Source organism: Copadichromis virginalis, linkage group LG8, assembly GCF_057382275.1.
Source record: "Copadichromis virginalis isolate Kocher_CV1m ecotype Utaka linkage group LG8, C_Virginalis_male_GT1.1, whole genome shotgun sequence".
Taxonomy (NCBI): Eukaryota; Metazoa; Chordata; class Actinopteri; order Cichliformes; family Cichlidae; genus Copadichromis; species Copadichromis virginalis.
The window spans coordinates 21,666,945-21,691,875 of NC_140625.1; the positions used below are offsets into that span (position 1 = coordinate 21,666,945).

Here is a 24,931-nt window from a genome sequence, read left to right on the forward strand (position 1 = left end):
ACATTTAAAAAATACTGTTTTGTATGTTTTCGATAAACACATTAAACTTCACACGTGCTTTGCCACATGCCGCTTTATATTACACGCATGCGTACTAATCACTTCGGCATGGCGGACAGTGGCTGGCCGGGCTGTGCTAAGAGTTTAAAAGGTGTCATTTTGGACCTGTGTGGAGTTTTATATGACAGCGGGGAGGGCGACGGAGTTGCAATTCCTGGCTCGATCGAAGCTGTGAAAAAGTGAGTGAAAATTTTACGTAGAAATTTGATTAGCTTTACGTCTTCAGTTTGAATAGCTGTCAAAGTCCGTCACTCAGACTTAATGATGTATGTGACCACCTGCTTTGCCCTCCTGACCTATTGAAAGGCTCAAGGAATCCGACCTGCAGCTGCGATTCTGCACCAATGAGACCCAGGCCACCAGAGAGAAGTTTGTAGCCAAGCTTCGAAGATTGGACTTTGACATCTCTGTATCTGAAGTCTTCCCTCCTGCGCCTGCAGCCATAGCTGTTCTCAAAGAAAGAGGTTTACGTCCTCACTTGCTGGTGCATGATGGTAAGATTCATATTTGAGCATCTAAAGTTTTCAGACCACTTTTTAGTTGATTGTGTTCTAAGAGTGCACTTGGAATAAATGCACATTAAAAGCCCTGGTATAATATATGTGAGGAGTACATAAAGGGTTTTTTCTGTTACATTCTGGTGTTAAATTATAAACTGACTCATTTAATCTCAAGTCATCTTGAGTGTTCTGCTGGACCACGTCTAACTTGGCTATTGAATGGAACTTAAATCGTCTCATAAGTAAAACAAGACTTATGTGTCTTATAATATGATTTACTTGGTAAAGTCTCCCCTTTTGCAGCATAAGACATTACTTATTCTTACAAATACCTGGCATGAATCCATATACAGTATATAAATTATATTTGATGTATGAAACTAAAATTTCACAATAATCATTATGTCCATCGTGCCCAAATTTTAAATCATAAAATATTCAGACTAATCAAAGCGGGTTGAGCTGAAAATTATCTAATAATTTAATGATTTTAGATGCAATAACCCATTTATGACTGACTTTGCTCCTTCTCTGCAGGACTTCTCCCGGAGTTTGACGGTGTTGACAAAACCAACCCAAACTGTGTGATTGTAGGAGATGCAGCTGAAAAGTTTTCCTATCAGAACTTGAACGAGGCTTTCAGGGTCCTCATAGGCCTGGAAAAGCCGGTGCTTTTCTCCCTGGGCCAGGGGTAATTAAATATTACTAGCCAACCGACATTACTCTATTGCTTATTCCAAGTAACGCATCATTATATAATGAAATGTATTTATTGATGTTAATCTTTCTTCATAGGCGATACTACAAGGAGACGGACGGTTTAAAATTAGATGTTGGTGTTTACATGAAAGCTCTGGAGGTAAAATAGGTGCACCGATATTTTGATATATTTTTTTTTTAGAGTTCAGTGGAAATAAATAAGTTATTTTTAATGTTGGCTTTTTTGTGTTTTTGTTCTTTTTAGTATGCCTGTGATTTAAAGGCAGAAGTAATTGGAAAACCTTCCCCGACATTCTTCCGGAGTGTTCTCAATGATATGGGCCTTAAACCACATGAGGTATGCAGCAATACATGGCCCTGCATGTGCACAGAGCACAAGTTAGGATGGAAAAGTTTACTGTCAGTTGTGCAATAAAGACCAGCTGCCTTTAGTTCTTGTTTTGCAGGTTTGCTTTGTTGAGCTTGTTCCTCTGTGCTCTGACGCTCCTGTTCCAGTTTTTCCAACAAATTCTGAACCAATGACACAGTGTTTTCTTTCTAGTTTTGCATCTGTAGTCTACCACAATAGATTGCACTTTAGTCACATATAGCTAACTTTACAAACTTTCAGCTTTAATTTTTTTATTTTCTTTTTTAAAAATAATAATCCTGTCATCCTGTAATTTAGTTGTTTTCTACAGTCTTTCAGGCCTCTTGGTGTTGCTGAACTATCCAGTGTTTTCATTCATTTTAAGAATGTACCAGAGTGTTGATTTAGCCACTCTTAAAGATTTCCTATCTCTCTGATGGGTCTTTTTTTGTCTTTTCAGCCAAAATATGGGCGTCAATGCTTTCAGCAACATGTTATCAATATTTAAAATGACAACTAAAAGCTGCACAATATGATTTCAACACATCGAATCAACTATATCACTATATCTGCTTTTGTTTCTTATAAGTCTGATATCATATGTTTCATTATTGAAAGTATTTGTAAGAGTAAGCATTGTGTTATGTTGTATGAGAAGAATGCAAAAGAAGACACTTTAACAAGTAATTCATATTATGACACAAGTTTTGTAATACTTGTGGAATTATAATATATAACAGATAAACATGGTCTTTTGATTTGATTGTAAAATTCCTACAGGCTTTTTTTTTTTTTGGTTACTTTTTCATGTAGAGGAACACATCCACCAACACAGACACAAGAATGTTAACGAAAGTTTCAATAATCTCAGTACAAGTTTCACTCTAGTAATTTTCCTTCTTTCTCAGATACATGGATGTATTCACAGCTAACTTTGCCATCCTCTCCAGAGCACTCATTTACTCACCCAGGCTCTTTTCCTTGTTTGTCGAGTCACTCACTTAAAAAGCTCCCTTACAGACCCACTGTTATTCTCTTCTTTGTTTCTTTAAGAAATGCCTTCTTAGAATCATTGAACAACGGCCTGTTTGGCCCAGTCAATTGATACTGAACTCCTCCTGTGTTCAAGGAACTCTCTGTACCAGCTCTGTCTCCGCTTTCATCAGCTTCCCCTCCTTTCTTTGTGCCTCTGCTTCATTAATAAAGTAAAGTAGTTCCATGGTTTGACCTCACTGAGCATGCAAAGCAGGTCTAGGGTGTGGATGTTTTTTAAAACACATCTGCACTAGGTTCTCTTAGGAGTCTGTAGCCACCTCTTTTTGCCCTTGACACACTTGCATTGAAGGGGGAAAAAAGCTGCTCCTGTTTAATCTCGCGAGTAGTTTAAGTAGTCGTATTTTATCTAAAATTAGTGACGCTGGTTGAATTCTTAATCCCCGTTTTTGTTTTAATTCTCCCAGTGCACTATATTTGTTCTAATATGTCTCCTTTTTGTTTTTCTTGTGTTGTAGAGAGCCCATCATGGGTTGCTCCTTTGTTTTTGTCCTCATCCCCCTTTGTGGCTTCTTTAGTGGGCAGTGGTGCAAAAGGTTGGTCAGTTGAGATGACGACTAAGCAGGTTTTGAAAGGAAACATGAGTAGAATGGAGGCCTGGATGAAACTGATCTCCCCAAGCGCTAATGAAGCTTAGTAAGGAAGCAAGGACATCAGAGAATAACTTCTGGCAGCTCGGTGCAGTAATGATCTGTAGTGTATCCAAATGTTCAAAAACATACTGTAGTGGTATTAACAAGTGATACAGTTGGTTAACCACAAAGGGTCAAGTATTGTGTCATCAGTTGCACGGATTATGGAACTGCTGTTTTCTCTTTCTTCTCCCTTCTCACGTTCAGGTGCTGATGATTGGAGACGATCTTTTAAATGATGTAGGTGGGGCCCAACATTGTGGAATGAAAGGTGTACAGGTGCGGACTGGCAAGTACAGGTCAGTGTTATCCTAAATCTACAAATATGCTATGTGAACTGTGATTTGTCTATGTTGGGTAACCGTTTTATCTAACGGTTACAGTCAGTATGTTCTGTCCTGAATAATCCATATTCTTACTGTCTGTTTTACTTATCTGTTTAATTATATGGTTATTAAAGATAAAAATAATAGAAGTAAATATTGTCATCGGCCATGTTGCTGCTACTCTTCTTTTCATTTCATTTTATTTCATTTAATTTTTTGTTTCACAGATGGTACGTAAGCTGGTTATTAACAAATATCTACTCATTTAATCACATGGCAGCAAATCAGTGTATTTTAGGCATGAAGATATGATCAAGACGGCCTACTAAGGTTGAATTTGAGCATCAGAATGGGGAAGACAGGCAATTTAAGTCACTTTGATCGTGCTGTGGATGTTGTTGTGAGACAGGCTGGTCAGAAACTGCTGATCCAATGGGATTTTCCCACGCAACCAAGTGTGCAGTTTACAGGCCCTAAAAAGAGTAAATATCCAGTGAGCGGCAGGGTAAAAAGTACCTTGTTGAAACCAGAGGTCAGTGGAGAGACTGCTGGAGCCGATAGGAAGACCGTAACCATTAATCCAATAACCACCAATTACAACGAAGGTATACAGAGGAGCATCTCTGAACGCACAACACGTCAAACCTTGATTGACCACACTGGCTGCCTCTCTTGTAAGCTAAGAAAATGAACCTAAGGCCACAATTCACACACAAAAATCTCTGAGCAATGTTTCCAGCACCTTGTTGTATCTATGCCACAACGAATCAAGGCAGTTCTCAAAGCAACATGGGGTTCAACTAGTACTAGCAAAGTGTACCTATTAGGGTTTCTGTGAGTGCATTTGAAAAAAATGTCCTTGCAAGAAGCTGCTTAGTTTGTCCACAAGGGGGCAGCATTACACCAGATTTGGGGCGCAATGTTTCCTTTGTAATGAACAGGCTTCCTGTGAGTCAGCCACCATATTCTTAAATCCTCAGATTTGTTTATTTGATTGAGAATCTGCCAGAAAAAGCTTTATTCTCTCCACATGTAGATGCTCGTTGCCCGCAAGGTCGTAGTCACCAAAGGGTTTATAGTCCCAAATCTGGGGAGTACTGGGACGCCTTCCTTATGGTGTAATTACGGAAATTTATGGTTGATTATTTTAGAACCATGTGGTACTTACAGTTTAAGAAAAGAGAAGAGTTTCTGGGTGTAAGAGAGGATGCTGGTATAGAACTACATTATGCCATATGTACTGTTTACTATAATTTTAGTATGTCTGCAGTTCTGGTAAGTAATATAAATGCTTTACCCTTTATATGCATATTTAAGGATATGTGAGAAAAGTGATGACTTTTTTTTTTTTATTTCTACCTTACTCTTGCAGCTTATGCAGGTTTTCCCCAAAGTAAAATAATTGCTACAAACAAAATTGTGGGCTTTTAATGTTTACCTTTGTCTTAACGTGAGTAACCCTTATGTAAAGATGGATAGCTAGCAACTGTAGCTGTCAGATGCATGCAACAGAATATGAATATGGAAATATTTAAATTGCCTGCAAACCACGCATCAATCTGACGAGTGCTCTTCTTTATTACCTGCCCTGCCAACGTAGACTGGCATGCAGGTTGCAGTCATGTGACCAGAGAACGCTGAGTAATCTGCTTGAGCATCACTCAGCATTAATCCTTAGCTAAGAGCATGGTCACTCATTATAAAAGCTGCCCTCTGTCTGGGCAGTCATTCGTTCAGAGAGAGAAAGACAGACCTGCACATCTCTGCATGTTTAGCTTAGAAGCCAAGTGGGCTGAACTTTTTCTACTGTAGAGTCTCAGTGGAGTAAGCACATGAATTCATCTGGTTTGTGTGACTTCATAGTCTACTCCCAGCAGCTCGGTTGAGCTCCAGTGTGCTGACACTCTGAACAGTGTCAATTCTACTAAACAGGGTAAAAGGGATTAAATTATATCACTGCCTAACTATGTTTTGTGGAGAAAGCATCTGGTTATAGATTAGCAGAGGAACATGTGTGAAACTAGTGTTGGGTTCCATGACATGCTGTTTATCAGCTGTGGATTTATTGCGATTAGTATTATCAAAGGGGTTTATCTGGGGAGAGCTGAGCAGAGCAATATAATGACTCAAAGGAAACCAAAACTGTTATTATGAATGATTAAGAAATCATCTGTGTTTCGAATGTATTGCTGCAATAGCAGCTCTGAACAGCACATCATGTGGGTGTGAAACAGTAATAACAGAAGAGCCTCACAGTATTTGTGTATTCTTTTGCCCACAACTAGGAACAGAGTATAAAGGCTGTTCATTTATGACACCTAAAGCGAACTGTCTTTGTTTATTAAACATGGGAAACTTAATAATAACCCAGAACTCGGAGTGCCCAGACTTGCTGACTTTACACGTTCTCTGAGAGGAAGAGGAGTAACTTTGACATTAACATTAGTGTTTCAGTGGGAATTTGAGTAGTGGGGGGAGACTTGAGATTTAACATTGTTTAGCTAAACGGGCCCGGTGAACCCAGGCTCGCTTTGAGCGGCTATAAACCCTCAGTCATAACTGTGAAAACACAGCTGTTTCCAAGTCAACCAGATGCTGCGCAGGCCTCCAGTTCCCATCACACTCGGAGAAATTACGGATTCAAATACCCCAGACTCGGTGACAAGACAGGAAGGGAAAAAGATACAAATCAAATCGTATCAGCTTGTGTGAAAATGCTTTTCACTTGACATACTCATAGCTCTGGACAACTTTAAGCTTTTTTTTTCTTTTCTTTTTTTTTTTTTGAGTGTCTACTTTTAAAAAATCCTCTCTAAAGTTTTACATCCTTTGAAGTTGGTTCACAAGCCGGTTTTGTTTTGTTTTTGTTGGCTGCTTCAGGGATGAAGAGCCAAAATTGTGCCTCGCTCATTCTGAAGCTATATGTGTGTCTTTGACCTTTTAATGTGTTAAAAGCTAAAGTCTGTAGTTTTTTAAAGTATCAAATAGAACTTAATGGATACATGTTATAGTAAACCTATACGATAAGAGGGTTTTATGTGCACTTAAGTGCTCACTTTAGTGTTAAATAAGATGTATTTTCTTATATATGTGGCTCATTTTGATTAAATTCAAAAGTGGAGCTAGCAACGTGACTTTGCTGGACTAGTTGGTGAGCTATAGGCACAACATAAGGGCATTTGTAATTGGCAGTTCTGCTAGCAGTCAAATTTCCCTTGTTCTTGTATATAACGAGTGAAAGTTAATGCACCTCAAGGGAGCCAGAGAACCCTTTGCTCTTTAATGTAGACCAGGTTTGCAAAGAGGGGCCTACCACTGAAAAGTGGGTGGAAATTACACTGAGAGTATAGAGATCGGACTGCTGATGTTAATCAGCTGCATGGGAACAATCCACAGACACTGAGCTCTGCTCCAAACCCCACTCAGGCTTTCACTTCTCAAGTTACATGCTTAATGGCAGTCAGAACATTATAGCTGTATATGAAATTTCAGTGGTTACTGAATACCATCCATATTACACTTTATCCATAACTGCTGTTTATGCTATTGAAAATCAGTAATCAGTAGTTGGTTAGGTTTCAGGTGTAATTTTAAAAACACAAATTAAATTATTGTTCTGATGAAGCTCTGCTGTGTGTAGGAAAAAGCTCTTGGACTGATGTTGGCCTGAAATGCAGATTGTAACAATAATTGATTGGACAATTATGCATAATTGTACTTAAAAAAAACACATTTTCCCAGCGAAATGGGCCAATTATATGCAACATTTGGTATTAAAGCTAATGGATTTCATAGTCACATGGATTCAAGCTGTAAACCTGATATTGACTAATTATCACCTTTTTAACTTGTTAGGAAACACTTGCCAGCTAACATGAAGCAGCTTTAGCATTCATTTGGAGTAATGTTTATGGCCAGCTGATAATCGCAAGTCTATGCAAAAGCAACACTTCTTCAGAGAGCTGGTGTCTGGGTCCTTGGCTGCTAAGTGTTACGCTCATCACCAACTAGGCACTCAATTTGTTTGTCTGCCATTTGGTATTGGGAGGAAACATTTATCTGCCGCGGGAGTAAACAGGATTGACACAAGCAGCGAAGCTGAACTGAAACGGGGAATTTTCTTTACGCCTAGAAACCAAAACAGCGACCTGAAGTAAAGTGTCACAACTGCAGTGTTCCCTGCAGGTTTGTCCCAACCATTTTGCTTCTTTAATAATGGTTTGAATGACTATAAAGTGGCCATATCAAGCCTTTATTATCTGTATGCACTGTTACAATAGTGTTAAATTAAAGGTCTGCGTATGTAACTGAGAACAGCATAGGCTAATATCCTTGTTTATGAGGGACAGCCAATCAAAAGAAAAATAGCTTTAAGGAAGGTGAAAGGGTTTTATGACGACAGGTGACGACCTAAGAGCTGCATAAAAAATAATAAGGATTACCTTTAATTATGAAACATGATGGAAGTGAGCATAAAGGGCAACTTTATTATAAAAGCAATATTAGCGAATGAGTGGTGGGTCAATGTGGGGGTTTTTTTTGGGGTTTTTTTGGTAATTATTTTGTGGAAGTACAAAAAAAAAACATAAGCTGTGAGCTTGGCGTTTATAATTAAAAAATGTTACTGAGCAGTAAGGTTATGAGTATGATGCCCTTGTTTTCCTCTTTCAAGCGTATGTTACCTTTTTCAATAGTGATCTACAGCAGCCTGTTCCTGTGACCGATCGTGTGTTCTTTGTTTCTGTTCTCTTATCTTCAAGGAACTGCATCAGCGCAGAACTGGGAAGCTTTGAAGCTTCATAAAAGCAGGTTCACATCATGCTGTTTCTGCATGCAGCAGTGGTAAACCAGTTTAATTGCTACTGCCGTTTCCCCATGTGCTGCGTGTGCATACACCCTCAGCGCTGGCGTGTGTGCTTGTGCCGGGGAGAAAGCTATGCAGCAAAGAGTGGGATACCGGCACAGCTTTGATAGGTGTTTTGAATGGGCGCCAGAGGAAGCCCATAGTGGATTCCAGTTGGAATCTGGCAAAGAGCACACAGCAAACATTTTCACACAGCAGCAACCATCGTCAGAGTGGTTTACACTGTGAAACTCTCTCTGCGGCTAACGCTTGGCTGCTAATGGGAATGTGTGGAAACAAGCAGGCTGAGCCAGATTGAAGCTCTCAAGATGGAACTAGCCCCTGATGATACAAACTATGAAATAGTTTGCTGAAACCGCACCCTGGTTCATGCCCTTTCTGTCTGTGGCCGTCAACGAGGGACACAACAGGAAAGAAGCATAGCGGGGTTGGGGGGTGGGTTGGGTTAGTGGCCATGTGCTTACCATACATGGATTACTGTCCCTACAGTAATTTTATGGCTTGCACCAAGCCAATGCTCTACTGTATTTACTAAAACAAACATGCTGACATATCTCCAAAAGTTGATTCTGTTCATCTGGACGTAGCGTTTTGTGGGAGAAATGTTTTGTCACTCATCCAAGTGACTTCTTCAGTCTCAGCTGACTGCAGGTTTCCCCAGCTTATAAACAGTACATTTGCATAACGACTGAAACCAGCCCACTGAAGGGACAATGGGCTGGGAAGTCAGTTCCTTAATCATAATTATGCAAATTCTCATGACCATTGATCAACAACCACTGACCAAAACCCACTGATCAATGGCCACTAATCAATGGCCATGAGTACCATTCACAGAGAGTTGGGGAATGGCTGCAATCACAGCATTGTAAGATGGCAAAAGATGACCCCTCGGCCCCCTCCTCGATTCACAGATGGTCTTTCCCTTTTCATGTAAATGGCCTCCTTGACTCCGCCCCCAAACCAGCGTTCCTCCCTGTCCAGGATGTGTACATCCTCATCATTGAAAGAGTGTCCACTGGCCTGTAGGTGTAAATAGACTGCAGAGTTCTGGCCTGATGAGGTAGCTCTTCTGTGTTGTGCCATCCGCTTCGCCAGAGGTTGTTTGGTTTCCCCGATGTATAAATCCTGGCAATCCTCCTGCACTTAACAGCGTACACTATGTTACTCTGTTTGTGTCGGAGGACCCGATCCTTGGAGTGGACCAATTTTTGGTGCAGCGTGTTTTGGGGTTTAAAAGCCACAGAGACCTGGTGTTTTGAAAAAATGCATCTCAACTGCTCCGATACTCCTGACACATATGGGATCACTATAGGTTTTCGCTTGGGCAGCGGTTGTCCTTCTCTCCTGGATCGGCTGGAGCTTTCTTTAGGTGCCTTTCCCACTTTGACAAAAGTCCAGCTGGGATAACCACATTTACTCAGGGCCTTCTTGATGTGCTGTTCTTCTGTCTCCCTGGCCGCTGTGTCAGTGGGGATGGTGTTCGCGCTGTGTTGTAGCGTCCTGATGACACCCAGTTTGTGTACACGTCAGCTTTTAGATATCCCCCATTACTGATGGCAATCTCACAGTCTAAGAAGGCTAACCTGCCACTTTTCATATCCTCCCTGGTGAATTTGATGTGTCGGTCCACCGAGTTAATGTGATCCGTGAAATGTAGTACATCCCGAGATTTGATTTTCACCCAGGTGTCATCCACATATCCGGCTTGGTGGTGTTCCAGGGTAGGAAAGCAAAGCCCTCTTTTCCACTTCTTCCGTGTACAAATTGGCCACAATGGGTGAAACTGGGGAGCCCATGGCACACCCATGTTTCTGCCTGTAGAACTGATCCTTGTATGTGAAGTAGGTGGAATGAAGACACAGTTCCAAAAGCAAACACACTTGGTCGATGCTGAGAGTGGTCCTGTTGCTGAGGTTGGGGTCATCCTGTAATCTCTTACGGACTACCTCCAATGCTTCCGTGACTGGGATGCAAGTGAAGAGAGATGTAACGTCGTACGAGACCATGGTTTCATCTGCCTCCATAATGACAGCTCTCACCTTCTTAACAAAATCTAGGGTGTTCTGGATGTGGTGTTCAGAGCTGCCCACCAGCGGGTTGAGGATCGAAGCCAGAAACTTGGAGGTGTTATAGGTGACAGAGTTGATCATGCAGACAATCGGTCTTAAAGGTGCACCGTTTATGTATTTTCGGTAAACCATACAGACTTGGTGTAGACTCCCCTGGGTACAGCCTGTGGTATGAGGTCCGGTCAATAGCCTTGTCTTGTTCTAACTGCTTCAGACAGTCTATCACCCTCTTCCTGTAGCCACTTCCTGGGTCTCGTTTCAGGGGCTCATAAGTATTTTCATCACTGAGTAGTGACAAAATCTTCTCATGATAGAAAGTACTATCATGAGAAGACTGACCTCCCAGCCCATTGTCCCTTCAGTGGGCTGGTTTCAGTCATTATGCAAATGTACTTTTTATAAGATTTGGGGAAACCTGCAGTCAGCTGAGACTGAAGAAGTCACTTGGATGAGTGACGAAACGTTTCTCTCGCAAAACGCTACGTCCAGATGAACAGAATCAACTTTTGGAGATTTACTTTCCTGGATGATTGAGAATGCATCAAGATGCTGACTTATGCATGTTTGCAAAAGAACATGCTAAAGAAAGAACGGTTCATTAGTTCAATGCTGCATTCATGGCCCTTGTTGGCACAGTGTAAAGAACAGGAAAACCCCATGTTGTTCCAGCGTTTGAGATTCCACCGATCATTCCAGAAATATCTCCACTCCTGCCTTTGTGGGCACACCAAGTACAATCATGTCCATAAATATTTAGACAGAAGCACAGCTTTTCTACAGTTTTTGCAAGTGTAGTAGAAAGAGTCAAAGACAATGAATTAAAATGGTTCACAAAACATTTAGAATTACATTTTTTTCTCGTTTTTTGTGGCTTTTTAATAAAAAAAATAATAGAGACAACAGAGTAGCCTCTTTTAGTTAGCTGTTGCTTTGCATCTATATAGAAGAAGGGTGTGGCGGGTGTTGCCTTTTGAACATATAGATTATACGAGGGTGTAAAAGCGTACTCCTGTCTATCAGCAAGCGCGACGAAAGCTGTATGTTCCCCCGCCCACAACACATTCGCCACCAACATGTTTGAAAGGCATCTAAAGGTGAAAAAGGGTGCCATGAACTTTACTCTTGATGAGAACACTCTTGACTCTCTGTGCAGTCTTGGTCTCCCAGGTCATGTGTCATTTACTAGGTTTACCTTTGATATCGCTCTGCTGATTTTTAAAATGTATTTATTTTTGGCTTTATGAGCCTCAATAATAGCCTTTTCATGTGTTCAGTCACCTAAGAACACTCTGTGGGAACTCTGAGCTGTGTGCTAGCTCCTTTCCGCATGAACTAGTGTTCACATACCTCACCTAGGAAACAATTTGAAAGAAAACCTGCTTGTGTTGTACCCACAGGCACTATGTATGGTATTATATGTCTTACAAGCAGTTCTTTCAATATTGTTGTAAAATGTACTCAAATTAAAGCAATAATTTTGCACTTGTATTTAGTCTTTATTTTAGTTTAGTCCAAAGGTGTTTTCGGTTATTCTTATGTAGCAACTTTCTCCAACTGGGATGTTCTGTAACTGTCAGATTCTTTGACTTTAAGGCTACTAGACGGATATTACAGTTGACGCATAGGTAAACTGAGATTCATGAGAACTGAGTGAAACATGATAGTGTAGTAATGAGATAACTAGAAGAAAAGCTAACAGTTTTTGAAAATGCTCTTTGACAGACAAGAATATGTCAAAAAAAACGATAAATGCTTGGCATATGGCATATTTCACGAACATGGATGTTGTCAATGAAGCTTCTATGAGCTTGCAACATTGCAACATTGTGCAATGAGTAATATCCCTGAGGACACGCAGTTCTCATCCAATGCGTTAGTATGCAAATATTCCAAGCTATGATTTTAACTGCTAGTATGATCAGAACCAACAAGTCTGAGAGTAGAAAAAGAATTTGGCTTAATCCAAAAGTGATGGTACAATTAATCTGTGAGTAAGCACCAAAGGATTTTAACAGCTTAACAGACTACAATACACTGTACAGTTGTCCACCAGCAGACCAGTCCAGAGAAACCTTCCCAGCCCAGACTGAACTGGCTCTCTCTGAGTGGCACATAACCTGTGATTAGTGTGGATATCCTGAGCAGATTTCCACTGAAACCTGTAATGAAGTCTTGAAAATAAAGCCATTGTGAGTGCAGTGAATGAAAGGAAAGACAGCTCATTAAGAAAGCAAATGGCCAATCAGCCTCAGCAAACACAAGAGAAGGCTTTTCAAGTAGAAAAATGTTTGCTGTCAGCTTAATATAATAAAGTGGACAGAATTAGTATAATAACCCCAATATTACTAGCATATTTAGGGCAGGTTAATTGTATTCCCGCTTCCTAAGAGACCACATGCTGTAACTTGGCACTATTCCTCATAAATCATTTGCCTGTATTTGAATGGCTGTCTAATAAAAATGAAGTGATCCAAATTTAAGTTGGACCTCCTCCATATGGTGATCAGATCTGGCAGTTTGACTGAAAATATTTGCTTTTAAATCTATATTGGCATGATGTTGAAATTGATTATTGCTGGACTGTTGGTGCCAGTTAGCTTTTATTTTGTGGTCATTTCTGGGATGGCTCCCAGATACATTATGTATTTCAGCTTAGCTTAGCTTTCAGTCCTCCTCACGACATATAGATCAGCACATATGATAATGGTCATGGTTTCATGTATGACTGCAAGGCCTTCCTTTAACCTAGACAGTTATGAAATGTAGATTACCTAAGATAATGCCTTTAATTCTCTCCTTCAAGCACACTAAACTGAATTGAATGTGTAGTCTTGCCTGAGCAGGTTACGCTTGAGTCACATTTTCGCTTTGCATTGTCTTGATCTGTGCAGCATTTTGCTTTGTAGAAAAGAGTGCAGGCACTTCGTAGTGTCTCGTGTAACAGCGCAGTCCCACACCCTGTCCTCTTAACCACTCTTAACACATTAGTTTTGTCTGTGTGGGAAGGAAGTGAAGTTATCGAAGTGCACTCCTCTCCGCTGAGGCTGTGGGCTGTGAATTTGTCAGCTACAGTGTTTCTAAATGTGTCATTTAGGTCTGTTTATCTGTGCACCACAAGAACACTGACTCTTTACACCAGCAAAGGGATGCGTGACATGTGCACAACGTGGCCTTTGAGCTAAAGCTAAATCCACAGGGGCCCTCTTTTGTGTCCAAGTCCACCCAGATGTTCAGAGGAACTAAAGCTAGCACGTTCTAACCTGTTAGCTTTATATAGAAATGTGTAAACCTGACTGTACAGAATGGGTTGTATATAAATCTGTGTTCATTTCTTATTAGACTGACCGAATAAGGCATAATTCTAAAGTAATTTTGACATTATGCATCATCAGAAGCATACAGATAAGCACAGTGATGTCTGACAAGCCATTAACAACTCTCAGCATCTCCTTTGTCAGTCAGCAGCAGGGCCTTGGCAGGATGCATGGTAAACTGGGATAAATGTGTGTTGCATAAGGTTCCTATTTCCACTGTTGGATTTCCCTTCTATTTAACAGATAACACATGAAAGCTGTGTTTTTTAGTTGGATTTCTTTTGCTGCATGTTTCTAGAAATGGGTGTTCATTTCCACTGGAAAAAAAGAGACTCGCTTGTTAGTTCTTGCTCGTGCTAACAGCTACTTGAGCCCCATCATGCAATGGGCCACTTCCTAATTTTCCATCTTTATGCCCAGTGTATTCCAAATGCGGAGCGGATGGGCCTAAATTGTAACTGCTTTATTTATCATTCTAGTTTTTCACTACTGTGGTCAGTCCTTTTAAATTTTCCAATTGTAGCGTGCAACCAAAATCAGCCAATCATGATGCCAACTGAAACTGTTATTGTAAATTATTTGTACAAAATTGTGGATCTGAATTGATGCAAGCATACTTGCTCCAAAAAATAAATGCTAATTTAGCATGGTGTTTCCAGACAATCCATACTTGGTAAGATACAGATTTGTGTAGCTATACTTTGGCTATCGCAAAATCTTTTTTTGTATTTGTTTCTTTGTCTACCAACTACACGTACACAATCTGGAGTTGAGCAACCAAACTTGGCACAGAACTACATCTTAAGTCTGTCAAGGTTCTTATCTATATCACATATTTTGATTCCATCTTATTGCTTAGCAACCACCTAGCACGTACTTTTAGCAATTATGCATCTAAATGCATAAAACAAGTCTTAAAACCACCATAAAAGTTTTATTTCATGGCAGCAGCATCAAATTAAAAGACATTGTAGAACCTTCAGCACCACCTGAGCGTATGCATATGTTTGAACCTGTGTAGATTAGAGAAAATCCAAAATAAATTCAAACTTTCTTTCAAAGTCAAAGATGTCCCATTGTAGACTGGGTGACAATTTCACTATGGAAGAAGAAGAGTTCACATTAATAATCTAAAAACCCCAAATTACTATGATGTTTATGACCATGATGGGTATATAAAAACTATACATACCCTTTTCCAGTCTGATTTGTCATTCAAAATGTTTTTACTACAAGCATCATTATCCCAATTACACACCCATTCATAAAGCACTTAAAATTTTATTCTGACATTCACACAATCTCACTCCAATGAAAGCGTTGGGAGGCTCAAGGTTCAGTGTCTTGTCCAAGGACATTTCTACATACAAGCTGGAGGAGCCCTACATTCACCTACAATCTGTCAGAAAAGCATCATGCCAATTTTTTTTTTAAAAACATCAAAAACTTTAAATGTATGTGTAAAAAGCTGTTAGGTGGTTTCCAGGTTGCTGAAACCCCCCCTTTTTAAACCCAACAGTCTTACTGTTTGTTATACAGTTAAATATAGAGTTTAAATCATTTACATGGGGTCCTGAGTTTGCTGTCCTGTCTTATGTGACAGATAAGAGAGCCCTATGATCAATTACCTAGTCATAAATCCAAGAAGTAACAAAGCTGAACTGAACAGTTGAAAGGCAAAGTGAGACTCGTCTTCAACAAAATCTCAAAAGCTTGTTTCATTTTTGTTTTTAGTATCGTAGTAATGTGTAATCCGAACACCTGATAGTGTGCCATATATTGAATTGAGGTCATAGATTGAAGTGGCAGTAGCCACAAAGAGGTTATAGAAGCCTCCCCACCCATGGGTGTTAGCTTCCCCCTGCCTGCAGGCTCTTTTAAAGCCTGCTGTGCGTTATAAGTCAATGAGATATTAATAATTAACCTGAGCTTTTTTTTTGCAGTGAGACCAGACTCCCACGGTAAGACAAAGGAACCAAGCAGGCCTCAGTCACTGAGCTCCTTCAACAGTACTTTTCCACCCGTGAGAAAGAGAAGAGGAAATGAGTGAGAGTGGGAGAGTAGAGCGAGTTGTAGCCCACAGATGGCAGGCTGAAACATGGCACTGCCTCTTAAATACATGAACACAGACCCGTAGCCGTTTCAATGGGGAACCAATCCCTCTTGCAATTACCAATTGACAAGCTGCTTGGCTAGAGGGATTTGGGCCTTTGCCTGGATTCTGCTGTAACCATTTTTTTTGTTAGGATTTGTTTTAGCAAGTGGGTATGCATGGTTGTACTTGCATTTTCTTTATCTGATGCAGGTGACTCAGCAGCACCTCAGAGCTAGCATAACACCCATGCGCCCTGAGATATACGCACAAAAAGACAATTCAGCAAGTCATCAGCAGTGCTGCTAATAATAACAGCACACAGATGAAAACAGTGTGGTTAGATCTGGGTCACGTAAGGCTTTGCATATTTAGCACAACACTGACAAGGACAGCTGTTAAATGTTGAAGAAGGTAATGGCTTCTTAAAAGCTAAAATTTAGATATATATTTTTTTTCCCTTTGCTCCCACCGGATCACCTAAGATGACTCCACAAATTAGCACCTAAACCATAGCAGCAAAACCTTTTGTAATTCATTAAATAGATTTCAAAGCGATGAGCGTCACACCAAATATAAAGAGTCAGTCTAATCTATAATGTCTAAAAGTTTATGTCCTAAGTAGTCGTTGAGGACATAAAAAAATTTATGGTTTGCATCCTGTTCACGTAGCATTGGATGTTTTTGTTATTGTGAAAGGCAGAAAGTTTCCAGTAGGTGGTTTTCAGCAGGTCAGGATTCTCTCTCACACACGCTCACAGTCATCGCTCGTACTCACAGGAGGTTTTCGTACAGCCACAGGATGGAAAAAAAAAATCAAGTAGCTCTTTGCGCCGCAACCAGGGAATCCCCTTTTGTGTCCAGCTCGATTGGAAAGAACCGTTAATCTGCGTAAAGTGTGAAAACCATGCCGCAGCTGTTTGCTGATCATGATTCAACATTATGTAGCCTTTTGTAAAGTGAAGTGATAACGGTCGCTGCACTGCCACAAACTCGGCAGAGGATGTGAAGGCTTCAAGTTAGCATCTGTCACTTCTGTTGCCATAACATGCACGTAACATGGTGGTTTCCTCTGTTCAGTTGGGCTGTTTTTCCTAAGAAGGTGCAGCTGTATTATTTCAAGGATGTTATCTGTGCTTTTGTACCTATCAGGTAAAAGAGAACAGAAAGATAGGAAAAGTGAAGCTCGGAGCGGATTGTAATAAAACCAGGCTGTAGCATCGCTGGTGTCGACGATCCCCGCTACATCTTCACTCGGTCTTGTGGCATTTTATTTACAACAGAGTCAGTCAAACGGATCACATTTTCACCCTCCAGGCCGACGCTGCTAAAGCGGCACCGTGCAGCAGGAAACGCGAGCAGCTGCACACCTTTTCTCCCTGTCCCCAGGGTGAAGGTAGAGAGCTTTGTCATGTGCCTGCATCTTATGTCACCCACACGGCTTGGCTCAACATAAAGGCTATGAATGTCATCAAGACGTGATCTCCCTCAGGTTATATTTAATATCATCGTCTTTATAGTGGAAAAAAGGCTGCGTTTCAGCTCCTGCTGCCTTCACTAATCTGGCATGAAAACAACACACTGGCCTGGGTTGACTGTTTTTCCACCTTTCACTTGCAGAGTGACTCTTTACTTTCAGTGTTATCTTCCCTGTGTTGCTAGGTGGCAACTCACTTTACACAAAGCCTACAATGATACCCTGTAGCTCCTATTTATTAGAGGAGCAGTGTGATAACTATGTCATTTCATTGAGTTAGTTGCTATGTGATGTCTCTATTGGTAAGCTTTTATTGGTTATTCCTGTTTCTTGTTGTGGGTTTGTTTTTAAATGCTTTTATGACTTTCAGTACACTTTCTTGGTAACTTCAGCCCTCTTTAGAGTTGTGACTTTTTGTGACAGATTTCCAACTGGGAAAATTCTCATGATGACTCGGAAAGCCAAGTCATAAAGTATGCAACGTGGCTGAAATATTGAAATATTTGGCTGAATTTGTCACACCCATGTTCCTACTTAAGAGTGCGCAAACACACTGATCAGAAGAACCTCCCAAAGTTAAACGGTACTACTTTTAAAGCCTACACTGAGTAGCCAGCCTCTTTCATTGCTAACAAATGCTAATTTCTGTCTAATAGGAGCCATATTTCATGTAGGCAGTTTGGATTTTATACTAGCTTATGCTTCTTTGACTACACCATTAATAGCAGCCATTAAAAGTTAGATCAAAGCTTCAACGTTGCCTTTTGTCCTACAGTCAAATCACAGGAAACCCAGATATTTCTAGCTTGAGTTGCTCAGTATGTAACCGCCTTCACACCAAAATATCACCGAGAGTTGCGCGCTGCTAACCTGATTTTTTTTTTTTTTTTTTTTTTTTTTTCGTCAGTATTGTGTCAAGCAAAATGCCTGCTCAGCAGAGGTGCAGAGGTTAAGAGACAAGTATAAATCGAAATCGGGTATATGTGACGGTTTTGCTTCCCTCTGTGCACGAGGCGAGTTAAGCATTAACCAGCGAGAGCGTTTTCATGCTCTCTCACCCTGCGGTCAGTTACCTCAGGAGTCAGCTGAATGCATCTAAACGAAACGAAACAAAGGTGAAGCCGCCCTCTTCTCTTCAGGTTAAACAAGAGTCCTTTTCTTTATTTCTATATCTTACCTCGTCCCTGTGTGTCTCTGACTCACAGCAGACTTTCACAAACAAATGCACTCACTACATGAGTCATTCTTATCTACTTTCTTTTCACGGAGGAACAACCAGTGGCTGCAAATAAAGTGTTTTTAATAGTGTCAAGTTTTATACTGTATATGTCATATCACACTCGAATCACAACTGATTTGTTATTTTGGAAGCAAGTCCTGTGACAACCTGCAAGAATCACATGGGGCATTCATAGCTTTAAAGGATCGACAGCATTAGAGAACCCAACTTTAAAGCTCCACTTTTCCTTTTTGATCAGCATTTAATCTTCCTAGAGCCCAATGTGAGGTCTTTAGCTGTCTAAAACCAAAGATATTCAAATTTTCAGCTGTCAAAAAAAAATTTGGAGCCTACAAGTGTTTGACATCTTGATTGATGATTTGCTTGAATGTTAATCAGCTGTCAAAATCGTTTTTGTCAAATCTGCTGCTGTGCTTGTTCACCACTAGCCAAGCTCACTGCTCCTTTTGGATTTTTTTTTCTTGCACTACTTGCAGCACAAATCGTGTGATCATTTACTAACCATCTGATGAGGCAGTTTGCTCTTTCAGCGTAGGGGCAGCTGTGTTGTACTAAACCCTTGGCTGCTCCCCACCTCCTGCCTCATAGCTGACCTCATCCCTATGTGATGGCTCTGCAATGTCAGTCAGGCTCAGGGACCAAACCTATCTATTCACGTGTATTGATATTGCATTGACCTGAAGGACAGCAAGCCGCAGATTACCTCACCGGTAACACTAGCTGTATTGTGCTGAATTTTGCATGGTCACATTGACCTGGTTACTTCTTCATTATTCATGGGAATGGGAGGAAGGCAGCAAAATGAATACACGCGCATGCATCTATCTAAAAGATGGAGTCGGGGAGAGATTTAAAAAAGCATCGGGTTGAAAAGACAGTGAGGTTGATACTTTTGGCTTCACTTCTTGAAACATAAGAGCCATGTGACCTATGTTGCTTGTGCGTTCATGCCTGTGCGTGCATGCGTGTGTGAACTCAATCAGTCCTCGGGCAGAAAAGGGTGCGGGAGTAATCCAGCACAGGAGACATAAAACCCCAACCATTAGTGGACCAGCTCACATAACCCAAGCACTGGCAGCTGACAGACATGCGTAAACACATGGCACTGCTTTGCCATATTCAGCGTGGCTTCGGCATTCAGCACCTCTTCCCCCATTTCCACCACCACAGGCCTCTTCTTTCTGTCACTACACTTGGGCGGCTCACAAATATTTGCCATGGGGCTCTGTAAGCTCTCAGAAGTCAGGATTAATGGTGGTGTGTGCCTCACACCCAGGGCCTGACAAAGAGTCCCCATCTGGAGTTCCAAGCCGTGACTGAGGAACACAGGCAGCACACAGAGCCCGGTCAAGGCGGCCGGTGGGGGGGGGGGTCTATAGGCACCACTCCATAAATGAGCAGGACTCCAGGGCAGTTCTGATGAATGAAGGGGCGTCTCTGTCTTTTGATGGAATTGGGTGGAAAGGAGGTCCTCCGTGTGAGCTTGGGCCTAGTGCCACACCAAATGGATTACATTTCCACTACCAGCTGATTAAACAACCAAATCTGCATCCATCACTGGGCCTTGATCCAAACAATGGCAGCAGCCAGTGTTGAAGCTACAGCCTTGCCCGTCTTGACCAAGTCCACAGCTTTCCCACAATTTAGGAAATCGTGTGGAAACAGGATTATGGGTAGGGTAATTTTGGACATTGGCCCGTGACCTTTTGATGTAGGGTACTTTATATGGGAAAAAATGTAAACATCATTTCTGTGTGCGTGCTGTAAATACAATAACCCTTTCTGTGCAGTCCATCCAATTACAAATGTAGAACAAGACTGTGCACAAGTCTGAGGTAAACCATTTTCAGCACCTTAGCATTAGTTCATTTGCTAATTTGTCCTAAATGCAGAGTAACGATTAAGCTGATGAGAATGTCAGGGGAATACTGCAAGTGTCTCTTGCACTGGTGTCTCTAAATGTCTTAACAAAAATTTGAGGTCAATGTAGTCAAGGGGCCACAGAGCCACGAGATTAGCACAGCTGAACAGCAAGTTTGGAGAAATCGGTCTGTTACCATGTGTGGAAGTAATGTGTTTTGTTACAGCCTCACAGATTAACAGTATATTACGATTTGATCCTAACCTTGATACAAAACAGCACTATAATTGTGGTGTAGTAGCCTGCACATATGATAGAAAGGTGTGGTTATGGAGCCACTGTTACCCTGAAATACCTTCAAATCAACTAATATGTTGGGCAAAGGATGACGACTGTGGATGTACTCTGGATGTAGTCAAAGACATTCAGAGTGTAGGTATGCTTTGGAAAGGGTGCGATTGAGGCAGATGATACACTGTAAGGGGAGCAGCCAAAAGAACTAAAAATACAATGCTGTTAAACAAGCTCTTAACAGAACCAGAGTTACCACACAGGATGACAGTTTTGATAACAAACTTTCTTTTTCGTTTCAGTTGTGTTTTGTTGTGTTTTTTTTTTGTTTTGTTTTTATCCCCCCACATAATGCATTCAGCATTGTTAATCCACTCGACTGCGTCAAACTGCTAGTCCTTGTTTACCATCCCTTTTGTGCCCAAGATTTCCTTTGTCCTGCGATACAGGTCCTCAAACCTGTGCATTTGCTTCTCCTCCCTCAGGCCCATTGATGAGAGGCACCCGGCGGTGACGGCTGACGGCACTGTAGACAACCTGGCCCAGGCGGTGGACATGATCCTCAGTCAGAGGGGGCACTGAACACCAGGCAGTGGACACTGAACTCTAGCTGATCAGCAGTACCATTAAAAAGTAGCTTCTGAAAGTTTTCTTTGTTATGAAAGTTAAATTAATTAGCCCATGGCCTCTATAAACTCTTAACAGCCAACTGTATTGTCACACATGGGAAAGACTCCCATCTGTTGCTCTGCGAAGTGTGACACAAACTGGAATGAAGTTTGCAGAACAATTATCCCATCTGCAAGAGATAGTGTTGAGCATGCTTGAGCTGTACTGTGTATTTGTCAGTACATGATTGGCATAGATAAGATACCTCAAGATGACACGAGTATCTGCCGTAACCAGCTGCTGACTGACAGTTAAAAGGCGAGAGAAATGCAGTGTTCAAGTTCCCACAGTCAAATTCTCCGAAGAGCTGCTGTACTCACAGTTTGCACTAAACATTTGCTGCACTTTAACGCAGAGTAATTGTTGTGCGTCATGTGATGAAAACAGAGAACGTGCACAACCCATACAGGGCTGCAGGAAATATTTGATTTTTTGTCTTTGATTGTTATAAAGAAAGATCATTTTCGAGTCTGTGTGAAAATGTGTGGAATCTCCATCAGTTTGGAAATTTGTCTGAGTCATTGTCAGAGAAAAGCTCAAGGTCTTAAAGCACTTGGGGAAAATTCAGCCTTGGCTCAGGTTTAAACTGGAATTCATATCGGAGAGGCTTTTGTTTTACAATAATAAATCGCTGGAAATGGGAAGTGAGCTGGTCTAAGAGATGATAAATGCAACCACTGCTGAATGCGATAAATTATGCTGATGCTTGGGCTCATGTTTCTCTCTGTGTAAACAAAAATGAAACTGACACTCCATCAGATTGAAGAACCACAGATCTTCAACTGCTTATCTTTATTTACTTGACTTTAAGCGGGCTTTTACTGGAGACGGTCCTGTCATAGCTTCTCTGTCAAAAGCCACTCATTACACACGGTATCCACACCGAGGGTTAATAAAACGACCGTGGCCAAAAAAACAAAAGAAAAAAAGATTGGTTATTGGGCTTCAGTGTCACAGCTGGATCGTTGAGATCTTTGGAAATGGAGCGTAAAACAAATGATTCTCAATCGTTGCCCCCAAGGTTCCACTGTACCAAATAAATTCGACAAGAAAAAAAAGCTCGTTTTCAAGTGATACATTAAGGTCTCTTAGGTTTATTTCACCATTAGCAGACACAAGCTTGAGTATGTCTGGGCATTCAGAGGTAATGAAATGTTATGCAGTAGTATGAAACTGCAGCTTGACTGGTTGTACCACTCCTATTTGCAATTCAGGAATAAATGTTAATGTACGCAGAAAAGCACTAGCAGCTGGTACCCAGTTTTCTAACAGCCTGCACATTGTTTGACCCTGTGTTTTGTCCATTATGTTACTGCCTGCTGGACTCGTATTGAACTATTAAACATGCATTTGAATACTCTCGAATGAATTCACTTGGCTTTAACTAGGTTATTTTTCCAGTTAAGGGAAGTGAAGTATCTGAGGGATCTAGGCCACAATTTACAACACACACATACACCCCTTTTGGCAGGTTCACCATCACTAGGTCTTAAACTCAAACACACACATGACCCAGAGCTGGATGATTGTTAACCTCACCTCTCAGGCCAGCCTGAGTTTAGCCACCCGTTTGACATAAGTTACAAATTAGCAACAGTTTACCTATCCTGGCTGTCTGCACTGTTAAACAGCGATATACTGTATTCCTAATGGGGTGCAGTACATTGATTCTTTTCCTGTCGCTGCACAGCAAGATTGCTTTCAGATAATAGAGGTGACCTCATTTTGGGAGACATGTCTGGGCATGTAGAGTAGGATTTCACTGTCATGGGACAAATTGATAGACTGGCAAATCCTTGTCTCACCAAAGCTGTTATGGAGATTAACATGTAAAGGTGATTGCTACATCAGTTTGTCACCTTTGGGCCTTTTTGGTATTGCATTGTGTTCAGTACGTTAAAATAACTGTATTGTCTTGTACTTCAATTTATGCTAGAAATGAAATAAAATACGCAAGATACACTGCTGTGCAAAAATTTTGAGCCACCCCTTATTTCGGTATATTTTGCGATGAAATTTTGAAATGGCTGCTGGGATTTATTTGCAGTGTTTTTTGGATCATTTTGATGCTGAATAATGAAACTGTTTCTAATCAAATTCTACCCAGATGGTATTATGTGGTGGATCAAAATCTGCATTCATAATTCCATCAATTTTGACAAGATCTCCAACATCCCTGACTGAAATGCATCCAAACCCTGACAGAGTCTCCACAGTGTTTCACAGATGGCCATAGGCAGTAACTGTTGCCTGACCTTTTCGTACATACTGCTAACGATTTGAAACAAATATTTCAAATTTGGATTCATTACTCCATAATTGATTTGCAAAGATGTTTTTTCTGCCACCGATTTTTCAGTCCAGTTCTTGTGTAATTTGGCATACCTCTGCCTTTCCCCTATTTTCCTTCCTAACTTTCCTTCCTTTTTGTTAGATTTATTTTTCCTGTTTCTTAGTCGTGACCTAAAAAACTTAACAGAAAAGTTTTTTAAGCCTCCCCCTTTTTCTTTTGTCCTCCACTTCTTCAGCTGTTAAAAGACACACCACACCTTGTTGGTGCAAAAATACTATCTATGCCTGTCAAACAGTTATTAGGGGCATTTCTTTCTAGATTCATCTGTTTTTGTGACAGGCTGCTAGTAACAAAGTGACTAAAGATACGATTTAAATTTGTTCTTTGCTAATTTTTCAGTTATGTGACGATGCAACACTGGTTTATCCTTTGAGCTAGGTGCTTTTTAAATGCTTGAATGATTCACAGGTAGTGTTAAGTGACTTAACAAATAGGAAAACTCCTATTTCCTCCGTTTGCTTAAATGTAAATAAAAGCTGAGAAATATTTTTTTTCCACAATGATGCCTCTTGTACATCATCTTATTATCTTTTGGGAGACGCCTGTGTCATATATATATATATATATATATATATATATATATATATATATATAAAATGCGCACAGAGAATTGAATCTGGAATTTCCCCTGTACCTACATAGAGATCTCCACTAAGGGGCTACACTAGGTTAAACTGATTAGAATTCAGTGTCCGAAGTTCAGAGTCACAGTGACACTCCATCTGTGCCAATCCTGTGAATGCAATATTTCAGGAATACCTGGAATAGCAGAGATTGTGACCATGTTTCACAAGTGATCAGTTATATGATACTAACCTTTGTTTTCCACCTATTCAGAGTTTTGACTACTCATGTGTCGAGACTGGATATCAAATACAACTTGTCAAAGTGGCAGAAGAATTCCCTTTTATAGCCTTTTCTGCATTTTACCTGTAAATGTCATTTCCCGTTTAGTGCACTTGATTCAAGGCAGAGTTCATTACATGTCTGTCTTGAAGTATCATCTTCTCTGGTCATAGCAGAATATGATTACGACCACAAGAGTATCCTCACCCCTC

The 24,931-nt window shown here is 40.7% G+C and overlaps 1 protein-coding gene across 1 annotated transcript; it reads left to right on the plus strand.

Moving 5' to 3' along the window:
- The first annotated feature begins 72 nt into the window (after positions 1-72).
- Positions 73-23,798, plus strand: lhpp (phospholysine phosphohistidine inorganic pyrophosphate phosphatase). Its single transcript, XM_085466520.1, has 7 exons — positions 73-239; positions 367-554; positions 1,098-1,251; positions 1,356-1,419; positions 1,525-1,617; positions 3,522-3,613; positions 21,337-23,798. Exons 1-7 carry the CDS (start codon positions 88-90, stop codon positions 21,431-21,433), a joined length of 840 nt encoding a protein of 279 aa, XP_085322646.1. The 5' UTR covers positions 73-87; the 3' UTR covers positions 21,434-23,798.
- The last annotated feature ends 1,133 nt before the right edge of the window (positions 23,799-24,931 follow it).